General features: G+C 39.6%; 1 protein-coding gene across 8 annotated transcripts in view; it reads right to left on the reverse strand.

Annotated features, from left to right (window-relative positions):
* Window positions 1-11,537, reverse strand: part of SMARCC2 (SWI/SNF related, matrix associated, actin dependent regulator of chromatin subfamily c member 2) — a 32,019-nt gene extending 20,482 nt beyond the window's left edge. For 5 of the 8 annotated variants that reach the window (XM_039326765.1, XM_039326767.1, XM_039326766.1 and 2 more), the window contains exons 1-11: window positions 11,342-11,536; window positions 7,159-7,278; window positions 5,870-5,955; window positions 5,178-5,259; window positions 4,989-5,081; window positions 3,967-4,036; window positions 2,466-2,535; window positions 2,129-2,204; window positions 1,824-1,955; window positions 1,231-1,346; window positions 677-801 (exon numbers count right to left, since the gene is read on the reverse strand). In XM_039326765.1, coding sequence (XP_039182699.1) covers window positions 677-801; window positions 1,231-1,346; window positions 1,824-1,955; window positions 2,129-2,204; window positions 2,466-2,535; window positions 3,967-4,036; window positions 4,989-5,081; window positions 5,178-5,259; window positions 5,870-5,955; window positions 7,159-7,278; window positions 11,342-11,452 — 1,081 coding nt within the window. In that variant the 5' untranslated portion in view covers window positions 11,453-11,536. Of the gene's footprint in view, window positions 1-676; window positions 802-1,230; window positions 1,347-1,823; window positions 1,956-2,128; window positions 2,205-2,465; window positions 2,536-3,966; window positions 4,037-4,988; window positions 5,082-5,177; window positions 5,260-5,869; window positions 5,956-7,158; window positions 7,279-11,341 lie in introns of all 8 variants that reach the window. The other 3 variants (XM_039326768.1, XM_039326762.1, XM_039326770.1) reach the window with 2 other exon arrangements.
* Between the last annotated feature and the right edge of the window lie 277 nt (window positions 11,538-11,814).

Raw genomic sequence — 11,814 nt, forward strand, 5'->3', positions numbered from 1 at the left:
GGTGACCTCATGACCCTGGGACACTGCAACCGTCATAAATATGAGTCAATTGCCAAGAATCAAAATTTTGATCATATGACCATGGAGATGCTGCAATGGTCGTAAGTGTGAAAAAATGGTCATAAGTCACTTTTTTCAGTGCTGTTTGTTTGTTTGTTTATTTATTTATTTATGAGACTTATATACCGCTTTAAGTGCAAGCACTCTCTAAGCAGTTACACCAGTAAGCAATGTATATATATATTTACATTGCCCCCAACAATCTGGGTCCTCATTTTACCTACCCCAGAAGGATGGCAGGCTGAGTCTACCTTGAGCCAGTGAGATTTGAACCGCTGACCTGCTGAACACAGTCAGCTAAAGTGCAGTACTGCACTCTAACTGCTGCGCCACCTCGGCTCTGCTGTTGTAGCTTTGAATGGTCACTAAACGAACCGTTGTAAGTTAACTGTACAGTATGTGGAAGACAGGCTCTCTACCTTTCACTCTCCACTGTAAGCACCAGAGGTGTACTGACTAACTAAAAGAAAAATAATATTCTATTCATCGCACTGATGTAACAATGGTAGATTTTAAGGGAGCTGTAATTGATAGAAGCCACTCCAAACAGCTCCAATATATTAAATAGGACAAAGAGCCATGGTTATGGAATTCATAAAGAGCTTTAAATTCTGACCTGTTTTGGGCAGCGTGACCTCTTCAACATTAGGGACAGGAGAAGGTTCATCCATGTCTTTTGTGAGATCTTCTTGTTCTTCCTCACGGTGGCCACGTTTGGATTTGGTGTAGGGTGTGGAAGGCCTGCAGATGGAAAGCAAAAGCCAGAGAGCCAGTAAACAATATTATTCAATCCTGGATACTACATCATCATTGTTCCTGAACAACAGAATAGATTCTGTTGTAGCTTTCAAGTAAGGAAAGCTGAGTTGAAAATGTCTTATGAACGATTTCATGAAGTGAACCCACAGAGTAGAATTGGCAATATTGTTGCAAACTGCTCCTGGAGTTGCCTGTTCGAGGGAAGGACTTCAAATAGAGAGGGCACTCCATTCTTGGTTAATCCAAGCCAGCCTCTTGTAACAAACTATGTTTGCCCTCAGGAATAGGCAGGCTGTTGTTGTTGCTGTTTTTTTTTTTTTAAGAAATAAGGCACTTTTAAGAAATATGGTAGAAACTAAATAGAGTTGCTTCATACCCAGACACTCAAGAAAATCATTTCTTTCTCCTCACCCTTTCTTGGCATTTTTTTTCTTTGCTTCTGGAGTAGGCGAAGGAGAAGGGGAACGTTTCCGTTTTTTATAATTTCCCCCCTTCTTATCCCTTCGATCTGAATCAGGACTGTTAACCTGGAAAGAGAGAAGTCAATGCAATTTGCCAGCAGCCTTGAATTGCCCCCTTAAAACCACATTAAGAATCTCTGTGCTCATCACTGAACATTTTTTAGATATGCAAAGGAAAATTAATAGAATCTCTTAGGAGCAGCTAGGACCGAACTAATTCCTGTGACAAATTCTGAACATATTAATTTAGAAATACAAGCATCCTGCTGGGTTTGACTGATCTACGTAATTCATCACTTACTGTAAAAATTCCAGCAGCCAGTTGGAACAGACAGACTGTTCTTGACCATCTACTAGAACTGGTCTGTATTCCAGCTGAAGGTTTCAATATACCTTGAGCATGGTAATCCCTGCCTTTTGCCCATTCCAGAAATGGGAAAACAAACAATTTGGCCGACTTTGTCCTTTCCTTTTTTGAAACATTCAGCCCAAATACGCTTACAAAAAAGGACTAAAACCTTTAATTAAAAAAAATAATCATACCTCGTCAGTGAGAGTCTTGGCAGAGATTTTCTTCCTCCTGGAGACAGGGCTCTTCTCGTCATTTACCTCATAGTCCTCTTCATTCATCCACTCGTTAAAAGTGTCCGTGTCTAGGATCCACTTTGCGTGAACCTGGGAGAGAGAAGAGAAGATCATCACCGGATGCCTTGAAACTGAAAAAAGGTAAGAAGCTACTTCCCACTTCTGAATTAAAACATAGGAACTTGTTATTTTAGAAGCCTCATAGAGTTCTTCTGGGACAATGCCACAACGGTCCAACCCCAAAGTCTGTCCTATCACATTACCTTACGGGGTTTCTCTGGCGTGGGAGCGTCCTCCACGGGAGCTTCAATTTCACTGGCTGGAATCCAAGTGTCATAGCTGTAAAAGAAAGCACACAGTGAATAAAGAATCGATTCTAAGATCTCACTGCATGCCACGATCACATCAGTTAAGTCACGTATTTTCCTACGCTGCCTCACGATAACAGTACGGGAAAAATTAAGAGTGAGATACAATCAGTCTTTCATTATTTTACATTTACAAGTAATGGCTACGAATAAAGACAAGGAGATAATCTAAAAACTATCCATATGCATTTTTCTCCATCAACTAAGATAATTATAGAGGGCTGAGGCAAACCTGTCAGGATAGTAGCCCCAGTGAAGAAGAACTTGTTTGTCTCTCTTCATAATTGGACGAACCCATTCTTCTAAAAAACAAAACAATAACAGTAGAATGATTATTACCCAAGTACAAATGACACTTTATTTCACACATATCAAATGTATCATTAAGTTGCTCTGAAGTTCTCATAAGAGTAATAGGGCAAATTCTTCAAAATGGGAATGAAGAACTATACCCGTACGAACGCGATCATGCATAGAAATTATCTTCAGATTCATGTGTTTATGTGTATGTAATATTCTAATGAATATTAAAATATGTAAAAATAAAATAAAGTTACCATTCAGTGAAACAATGTTCCTTTAATTAAATGGAAACACCATTTTTCTACTAATGGCTCACTTAATAGACAAAAGGCAAGAGGTCAGTTCAACTCTATTCATTGCCAGGTTTCTATGAGAACATCTTTACATAATATAAGACAACCTGTTTTCATAAAAAAATTAAGGAATGTTTTTTAAGTGTCAAGAACTGTATTTCACAATCTTCCCTCCATACAGAAGACTGATCTTTATAATGATGCTGTTGCCCCCTATGTGCTCTCTGTGTGAAATGCTACTATTATTTGGTGGTTTAAATTACTCTTCTTGTCCTTTTCAAAATAAAATTACAGACAGATTCTGTCTACCACCATAATATTTACACGAAACAGGTATAGACAGGAGAGGACATGAACAATAATTGAACAAAGGAAAATATATAAATAAAAGCTAGAAGTAAATTCAAGATATAAGCCAGCAGGAAAAAAATACAGGTCCTTACATCAGAGATGACTATTAAGAGGCAGAGTTAGACAGCAACAATAAAAACAAAATACTCTGAGAATTGTATATTGTGGAATATGGAAAGAAAAACAATTGTAATGCATCTTAGACATTAAAGATATTGTAAGAATCAAGAGTAAGAGCTTAAATTTTAATTTTAAAAGTATGGTAGATTTTCTACAATTTAGGCTCCCTATCTTTATGGACAGGTGGATCAGGGTCACTGCTGTTTAAAAATGGGATTTTTTTCATTGCAATTGTACTTATTCCATTTGCCCATAAAGCCACTGGAAATAAAATTGAAAACATTTCAAAAGGTACAGTAAAACCTCAATTTAATAGATCACTTAATGGTGTTCATTAAATCCACAAGTACATAATCTACCTCAATTTACGTCATTTGCATAATTACATGACTTGTATAAATGGCATCATTTGCTATAAAACCTCAATTTAAATCTTGATCTATCAAATGGAGGGGAAGTCTGAATAAATAGTCTATTGTATCGAAAGTCTGTTAAACTGAGGGTTTACTGTAGTATTGCATTCTGTACTACTTATTTAAACAGAAGCATAGTTGCATGTAAACAACCACTGTTCATAAACTACGCACAACCAATAATCACTGAGAAAATATATTTTAAACTCAAAACTCTGTAATTGCTCTGATCAAAATCAAAGTGAAATCTTACCTTCTTCCAAGCTACCAGGAACAGGGAAGGCAATATGAGAGGCACTGCTCTTATCTTCAGTTATGGTTCCCTTAAATAAATAAATAAATAAATAGTCAGTCAGTCAGTCAGTCATGGAAATATCAAGATTTAAATCATACAAGGACCACCTGCTGCTCAAAATGATTTCTCAAGGCCTTCAATGTTCCCTTTGATCGTGATGTTGAAGTATGGTTCATACAACCAAAACCTGACACTTCATTTTAGATAAGCTCCTAAATAAAACAATGTTAAAATTCTTTCTCATTTATCAGTATGACAGAAATCATGCTCTTCATCCCTTCAGGAGCCCAGCTCTGATGTAGCCTATGAGTCATGTATAGCATTAACACTGCTTCATTGTTAACAGCTAATCAAGCACAATTCCATGAGGCTAGTCCTTACTGTTAAATACCTTTCCCAATCTTGAATGTTCAGTGTTTGTGCCACTGACTCCTCTTGAGGACCGTGCTGATGCAATACAGTACACAGTGCATGCTCCAGTGCCTTTCTGAAGTTGTTCAGCTACTGTTTTGAACAATTATTGAACTGCAAACTTATATACAGGATCGACATGCCAAGTTTTTAAAAGAACCTGACATTCAGCAATACCTCATTTCTAAGGTGCCAACCTATTTTGTTGCTAATTATTTACTGTTTTCCAGAACAATAATGTTGAACAATTGCATCTATGAAACAAATAGTTGGTTCAGTTGCAAAAGGAAAAAATAATTAAGGGCTCTCATCAAAGATTCAGCAGCAAAACTGTTGTACATCATTCTATTAATCAGCATTATTTCTTATTTTGAAGTACAACTGGAAACAACTTGTTCTTCCATGTTTGTAAATGACAGGAAACTGCTGGTATTTGGGGGCCTGAAACCCCATTATATATGCAAGATGCTCAGTTGGGCAAAGGTTGCAATATATAACAAGAGGAATGGGAGACAGTGAGGCCCAAGGTCTGCCATTCCCTCATTGAGCTGTTCTGATGTCTTGCCCACCTGATGTCGTTTGACAATGTCTTTCAGCTTGGCTTGCAATTTGGGGTCAATATCTGGATGTAGATAAATGTTAGGACGAGATAGACAATTGTTCTGAGAAAGAAAAAAAAAAACAGAGAAAATTAGTGTTTTGGGCTCAGATAAAAAAGCTTACTAGCTCAGATATTTTTTAAAAAGAGGCCACTTTACCTGTACCAGAGATTTTTCAATCGTCATGAACATCTCCACATTTCGATCCATCCGCGAGGGATTCTGGAAATCGAAACGTCGCCTTTTTTGGGGGGGAAAAAAACAGTCTTCAATAAAAAGCACAGTTCATATTTTGTAAATAATCTATTTTACAAGTAGGCAGGATAGAGGCATTTCATAAAGTCTAATGTCTGAGGCTGGATATCCCAGTAAGGCCACAGAACAAACTTGCTATTATAGATCTTGATTCATCCTGGATAACAGACTGACTTCTACATGAAGACTGTTCTTTTTATTCCTGAAGCAAATGAAAGTGTGCATCAGGCAATTCCGGTATCATAAAATACTCTCCTAAACAAAGCAGCCATAGCATCTCCCTACCCATTACTACCTGTGTCACAAGAATAGCCCTGTTCAAACAAGATACATTTGCCAGGATAGAAATAGCCTTGTACTGGGGAGTTCCAAGTTCAAGCCCAATATTTCAATGGATGATTTTGAACAAATCACTTTCTCTCAGCCCAACCTATCTTACATAATTTTATTTTTTTTAATGTATTTATTTCACTAGGCTTAATCATCGAAAGGTTCCCCATTCAATAATTTCTTCTTGAAACAGGATCTTCTATCATAAAAACACAGATTGCTATTATTTCATAACACATAGTGAGAATAATAAATAGAAGGCTTACCATCCTTGGTCACTCTTGAATTTATAAGCTGCTGCAAGGATGTGACATAGGGCGCCACCAGCTTTGAAATCTAAGAAGCATTTAATCTATAATAGGCAGAGGAAGCAAAACAACAAGTTAATTCAACATCATCTGCTCCAAAACGTTCCCTTTCATTCTCCTTTCCCTTTCTCTCTTCAACATTTTCATTCTTTTTCCTCCCTTTCTATTTCCTTTTGCTCTTCAAACAAATGGGACATTTATTTCCCAAAGCTTAATTAACATAATAGAAAGAAAAATGTTCAGGGAGATCACGTTAACAAGGAGTCTAGAATTAATTTTATTTTCTTAATTGCCAGGTCCTGATTCTTCTCTGATTCTGCCTAAAAAAAAATAAAGCAATTCCATTTTGCACAAACTTGCACTTTGCAAGTTGAATTTGCATAATGTCTTTCTTTCTTTCTTTCTGCTGTGCATAATCACTATGTGTTAGGAAGAAAAGAAGAGAAGGTTCAGCTCAGATTCAAAAGTGACATCTGGTCTGTGCTGTAAATGTTGCTTCTTGAAAAGTTAGTTTCCTATAGTATTTTCACAACAATCTAAAAATTAAACTGCAAAGAGGTAAAGGAACTATGAAAGTACAGCAGAATTTTTTAGCATCAAAAATCTGTCAACCTTGATCAAAATATAAAACAGTTCTGTTCTGCACGTGAACACAATAATTAATAGTGTATTTTTCTCTTAAGAGCAACATGACTGCATTAGAAGATACATATTATGCTGGCCTTAGAAGGATGCACTATGCTATTCCACAAAGAACTACCATTAAAATACATGGTTTGTATCGGCAATCCCCATGATGCTACGAGCTGTTCCATAAATTATACCGAATGTAACCCTAGAATTTTGGTCAGTGCCTTTTCAAATTGCAAGTAAAATTTTGGCTGGTGTTGTTTCTTTACATAAACAACTCTATAGCATCAGATAAAAATGTTTGGTATGCCCCCCTCCAACATACTTATTTCCTATCTGCAGGAAGGTTTTTACATAAAGGTCTTCTATTTTGAAGAGTCTAATGCAGGGGTTCTCAACCTTGGCAACTTTAAGACTTGTGGACTTCAACTGCTGGCTGAGGAATTCTGGGAGTTGAAGTCCACAAGTCTTAAAGATGCCAAGGTTGAGAACCCCTGGTCTAATGGATCACTCAAGTCTTACATTATTAGGCTACCCAAGGGATCACTGCTCATCTGAGTATTATCTTCTAAATTACTGAATATTTTCTCAAAAATTAAGAAAACTTTGGCACTTACTGGCAACTTTGTGAGCGGTGCATTGCTGACATGCTTCCCAAATACCTCCTCTTGGAACTGCAGCAGCTGTACCACTAGGTTGGATAATGATTTATTGGTAGGGGGTTCTGCTTGAATGTACTGTGGGGGGGGGGGAAAGGATTGAGACTTTAGATAAATCCAAGCCAAGTCTTCCTAGTAGCTTCTCTTTTAAGTCACAACCAAGCGGTACCAAAAAAGCATCCACCTTCCATTTTGGTTTGAAACAACTAATAGGGAGTTAAGTCCCAATCTAAAATGAGATTAGAGCTTTTTTTCTTTACCTTAAAAAAGAAAGGAAATAGAGAAAAGGAAACTCCAGATAATACAGGAAAACATTAAAACTAGATCCCATGTCACCTGCTAGGACAGTGGTGGCGAACCTATGGCATGGGTGCGCACTCAGAGCCTTCTCTGTGGGCAGGCGCACCGCCGCCCCAGTCCTAGGCCTTTAGCTGGGTTTTATAAAACCTTTTCGCTTTAGGCCTTTGCCGCTGTGTGCAAAAAAAAAAAAAAAAAAAAAAAAGGTTCAATCAATCAATTTCAACTTCTCGCGGAGGAAAAAAACATCTTGCAAAGTTGGAATTGATTGATTGAACTATTTATTCCCACCCAGTCTGCTGTTACCACTGCAGCCATGCCCACCCAATTGGCCACGCCCACCCAATGGGCCACACCCAGCCAATGGGCCACACCCACCCGGCACTCGATGATTCATAAGTGGGTTTTGGGTTGCAGTTTGGGCACTCGGTCTCTAAAAGGTTCGCCATCACTGTGCTAGGATTAAAAATTGGGAAGAAACAGTACTCCTTGAGAGATCTAGTTCTACATACAAAGCACCAGAATTTTTCTTTTTAGAATTTGCAGTCATAGTACATTTAGTATACTTTCTAAGAAATCTTAATGGGACCATTACAATGTTTAAAGTTCACAATAGAACTGTGGATATTGGTTACCAAGATGAATATTTCTAGCAAAAAAATAAAATGAAATGAAAAACCCCTACCTTATTGAGCACATTTTTTATTTAATTTAAACTGGCCAGAATTTTACAATGTGGATATTATATCCCCCAACTTTACTATAAACTAATTTCAATTCCTGGCAAATAGATGGGGAAGAAATGGAGGTAGTGACAGATTTTATTTTTCTGGGCTCAAAGATCACCTCAGATGGGGACTGCAGCCAAGAAATTAAAAGACGCTTGCTCCTGGGGAGGAAAGCTATGGCAAATCTAGACAACATTCTAAAAAGCAGAGACATCACCTGCCAACAAAAGTGCGTATAGTCCAGGCCATGGTTTTCCCAGTTGCAATGTATGGCTGTGAAAGTTGGACCATAAGAAAGGCTGAGCGCCAAAGAATGGAGGCCTTTGAACTCTGGTGCTGGAGGAGACTCCTGCGAGTCCCCTGGACTGCAAGGCGATCCAACCGGTCAGTCCTAGAGGAGATCAACCCCGACTGCTCTTTAGAAGGCCAGATCCTGAAGTTGAAACTCAAATACTTTGGCCACCTAATGAGAAGGAAGGACTCACTGGAGAAGGGCCTAATGCTGGGAAAGATTGAGGGCAATAGAAGAAGGGACGACAGAGAATGAGATGGCTGGATGGAGTCACTGAAGCAGTAGGTGTGAATTTAAATGGACTCCAGAAGATGGTAGAGGACAGGAAGACCTGGAGGAACGTTGTCCATTGGGGTCGCGATGGGTCGGACACGACTTCGCAATTAACAACAACAACAATTTTATATTAGATTATGTGGGATACAGCATTTTTTTTAAAGGCCATTATTTTGGCCTCAGATAATGCTACTGACATTGATGTAAATTAGTTCATGTTACTCAATGCTCATTTCATTTCTCAGTAGATAAAACAGGATTTCTTTCACATATCAATTCTTAGAAATCTCTTCTAGACATGAAAAAACAGAATCCGGTATCATATAAAAGTATATACATGGTCTCCTTTTGTGATTCTTCATATATCTTCAATTACATATTAATTGTATAAATGTATTCTCCAGAGATTGGGAGACTCTGATGCAAAATCTGGGAGTCACAGGAAAAGAAGTTTTTCTCTTCTGGTTTGTTAGTGGGAACAGCTTCTCCTGATGTTAGAATACCAATAGATTAGGACTGATTAGCACAGTGTGGAGACATTGCAAATGCTAATAAATTGCCTATTACATTCCTCCTGCTTAAAATTCTGCTTCTTAGTGGCTTGTCTATTATCCTACTGGTTTTTAAGGAAGTATGTTAGTTAGGGAAAATGAGATGCATGAGGAATTTACTTTTCGTCTTCAAAGAAAAAGGACATAATTTTAATTTGGGAGAAGGGAAAGAAAACAGTTGTTGAATATAAATAGACCAAAACTAATTCTGTATATCTTTATGTAGAAATTCATCCATGTTCAAATATATTTTTTCTGTTCAAGTGTACACTGGACTATAAATGTTTAAAAAATTGTTCTAAGGAAACATGGTAAGTTTTTAAAGTAACTGCTTACAGCAATTATATTGCACTGTTATATAATAGTGCACTATTGCATTATCCTTAACAAAGATCAAGGATCTGCAACTTTCCTTCATAAGTAGAATATGGATATGCACGAATGTCATTCAACTGTTGATTTGGCCAGAAACGGGAATGTGTGTACATTGACAAGGAAAATGCCTAAACAGAATTTACTTAGCAAAAATATTAGCATCCAATTGTTGGACTGCGTTACTAATTTTTAGTAATAATAGTGTAGGATACAAATGGGAAAGGAAATGGTCAAGAGATATGATTTAGGAAAATGGTGAACTGTCAGGACACAAGCTGTCACTCTAAAAAGTGTTGCCTGAGGATTCAGCCACTCTCTTTCTCTTGAAGGTAAAAGCCTGAGAACCAGGTTCTGTGCTGTTTGCAGAAAGGCTGTAGTCCCCAAACAGAAGAGCCATGAGGATATAGAATATCCTCTTATCTAACTTAATAACATGACTCAGAGTTGCCCCTTCTATACTGTTTATGGACATAAATATTTGGATATGCGTATGTACATGTGTGTATATGTCTATAAAATAAATACCATGGATTCTAATACTGGTGTTTTGGCTTTTAGCTCCTTTCACCTGACTCGAGACTGAAAAGAAAATGTGAAAGAAGCAACTAACTGAACATGCAAATAGCATGAAAGAACAAAAGCAGTAATTCTGGTTGTCTTCCTGACCAGAATTCTCTTGCAAGAATGAGGCCCAGATGTAAAACTGTAAGCAAAGCACTGCCAAATTTGGCGAACAAGAATCCATTTAAAGAAATAAACAAAAGCAAAGTTAAATATTTGAAGGAGATTAAGGGAGGATTAAAGAATTTATCCTGGAAAAATAAGAACAAGCACAGCCCATCCACCTCCAAAAGAAAGATGCTCCACAACCTGTAAGCTTTTGCAGGCCAAAGGCCACCCTTATTATAATTAGGAAAGAAACTGTTGTCAATTTATGGATTGCTTATAAGAAGCTGAAATGTCACGGAAGGAAAAGTTTCAATGGAAAGGAAGGGTTAGCATTCAGAAGACAATAGGGCAGCAGGTGCTAAAAGGTCAAAGAGGGAGTCTCTTAATTCAACCAGTCTGGAACGGAAACCACCAGACATAATTGCCAGAAGGGAGGAGGATCTGCTATTCTATCGGGACAGAGTCGATTCAATCGATCGATGGCTTATTTGGGCTGAGGCAAGCGTGACGAGCAGCAAGGTGGAGTGAAAAGGGGAATTTTGAAGAAGAGGGGCCGCGGTTTTAAAGGACCCTCCGGGAATTGGGGTGGGGTCAAGAGAAATCCCACCATCTACCTCTACGGGGAGGGAAATCTCGCCTCTCTTCAGGTCCGCATTCCTCCTTCCCAATTTGGCAATGCCATCACCACCCACCCCGCCTCCTCTCCCCCCGAAGGGGCCCATCTTGCTAGGGAGAAGAAGGGGGGAAAAAAGGAAAGGAGAGGCGGTGGGTATCTGCGGGGCATCTCGGCCTGGGAGCAGAAGGATGGCGAGCGGGGTGGCTTCTGCGACGGGAGGGGGGAAGCGGAATGGGAGGAAGAGAAGCGCCCTTTCCCTCCCCCGGGAGCTTCCAGAAGGTGTCGCCTAAACGGCGGGGAGGAGCACCGGCAGGCCCAGGCCTGGCCAGGCCGGTACCTTCTTGTAGTTCTTGCCCAGCCAGACCCGCGTGCTGTCGAACTGACTAACGGTGTCCGAGGCCTCGTAGTACTTGACGTTGGGGCCGCCGTCCTTCTTCCGCACCGCCATTTTCCCAGCGCCGCCGGCCTGGGCCGCGCCGCTCTCTAGCTGCGCGCCGCCACCGCGGTCGCCAGCGCCTCGCTGCGCCCTCTGCCGGCCGCGCGTGTGCTCTGCCTTCCGATCCCGAAAGCAGCGGCCCCTGCCGGCGAAAAGGAAGAGAAAGCCTGACCGCTGAGGGTAGCCCAGGTCGGCTGGCCTCCTACTGGCCCAAGGTGATCTTAACCCGGAGCGGAAGGCGGGAAATGCCTTCGCTGAAAGAACAGCCTTCCAGCCCGTAGCTGAATAATAAAAAGAACGCGTTTGTTCTGTGTGCTTTTCATTCTACAGCGGTATCTGTGCAGGCAGGGGGTTAAATCATGACGGTTTCGTTA

This window comes from Crotalus tigris, unplaced genomic scaffold (assembly GCF_016545835.1).
Source record: "Crotalus tigris isolate CLP2741 ecotype Arizona unplaced genomic scaffold, ASM1654583v1 scf7180000024345.2110221, whole genome shotgun sequence".
Taxonomy (NCBI): Eukaryota; Metazoa; Chordata; class Lepidosauria; order Squamata; family Viperidae; genus Crotalus; species Crotalus tigris.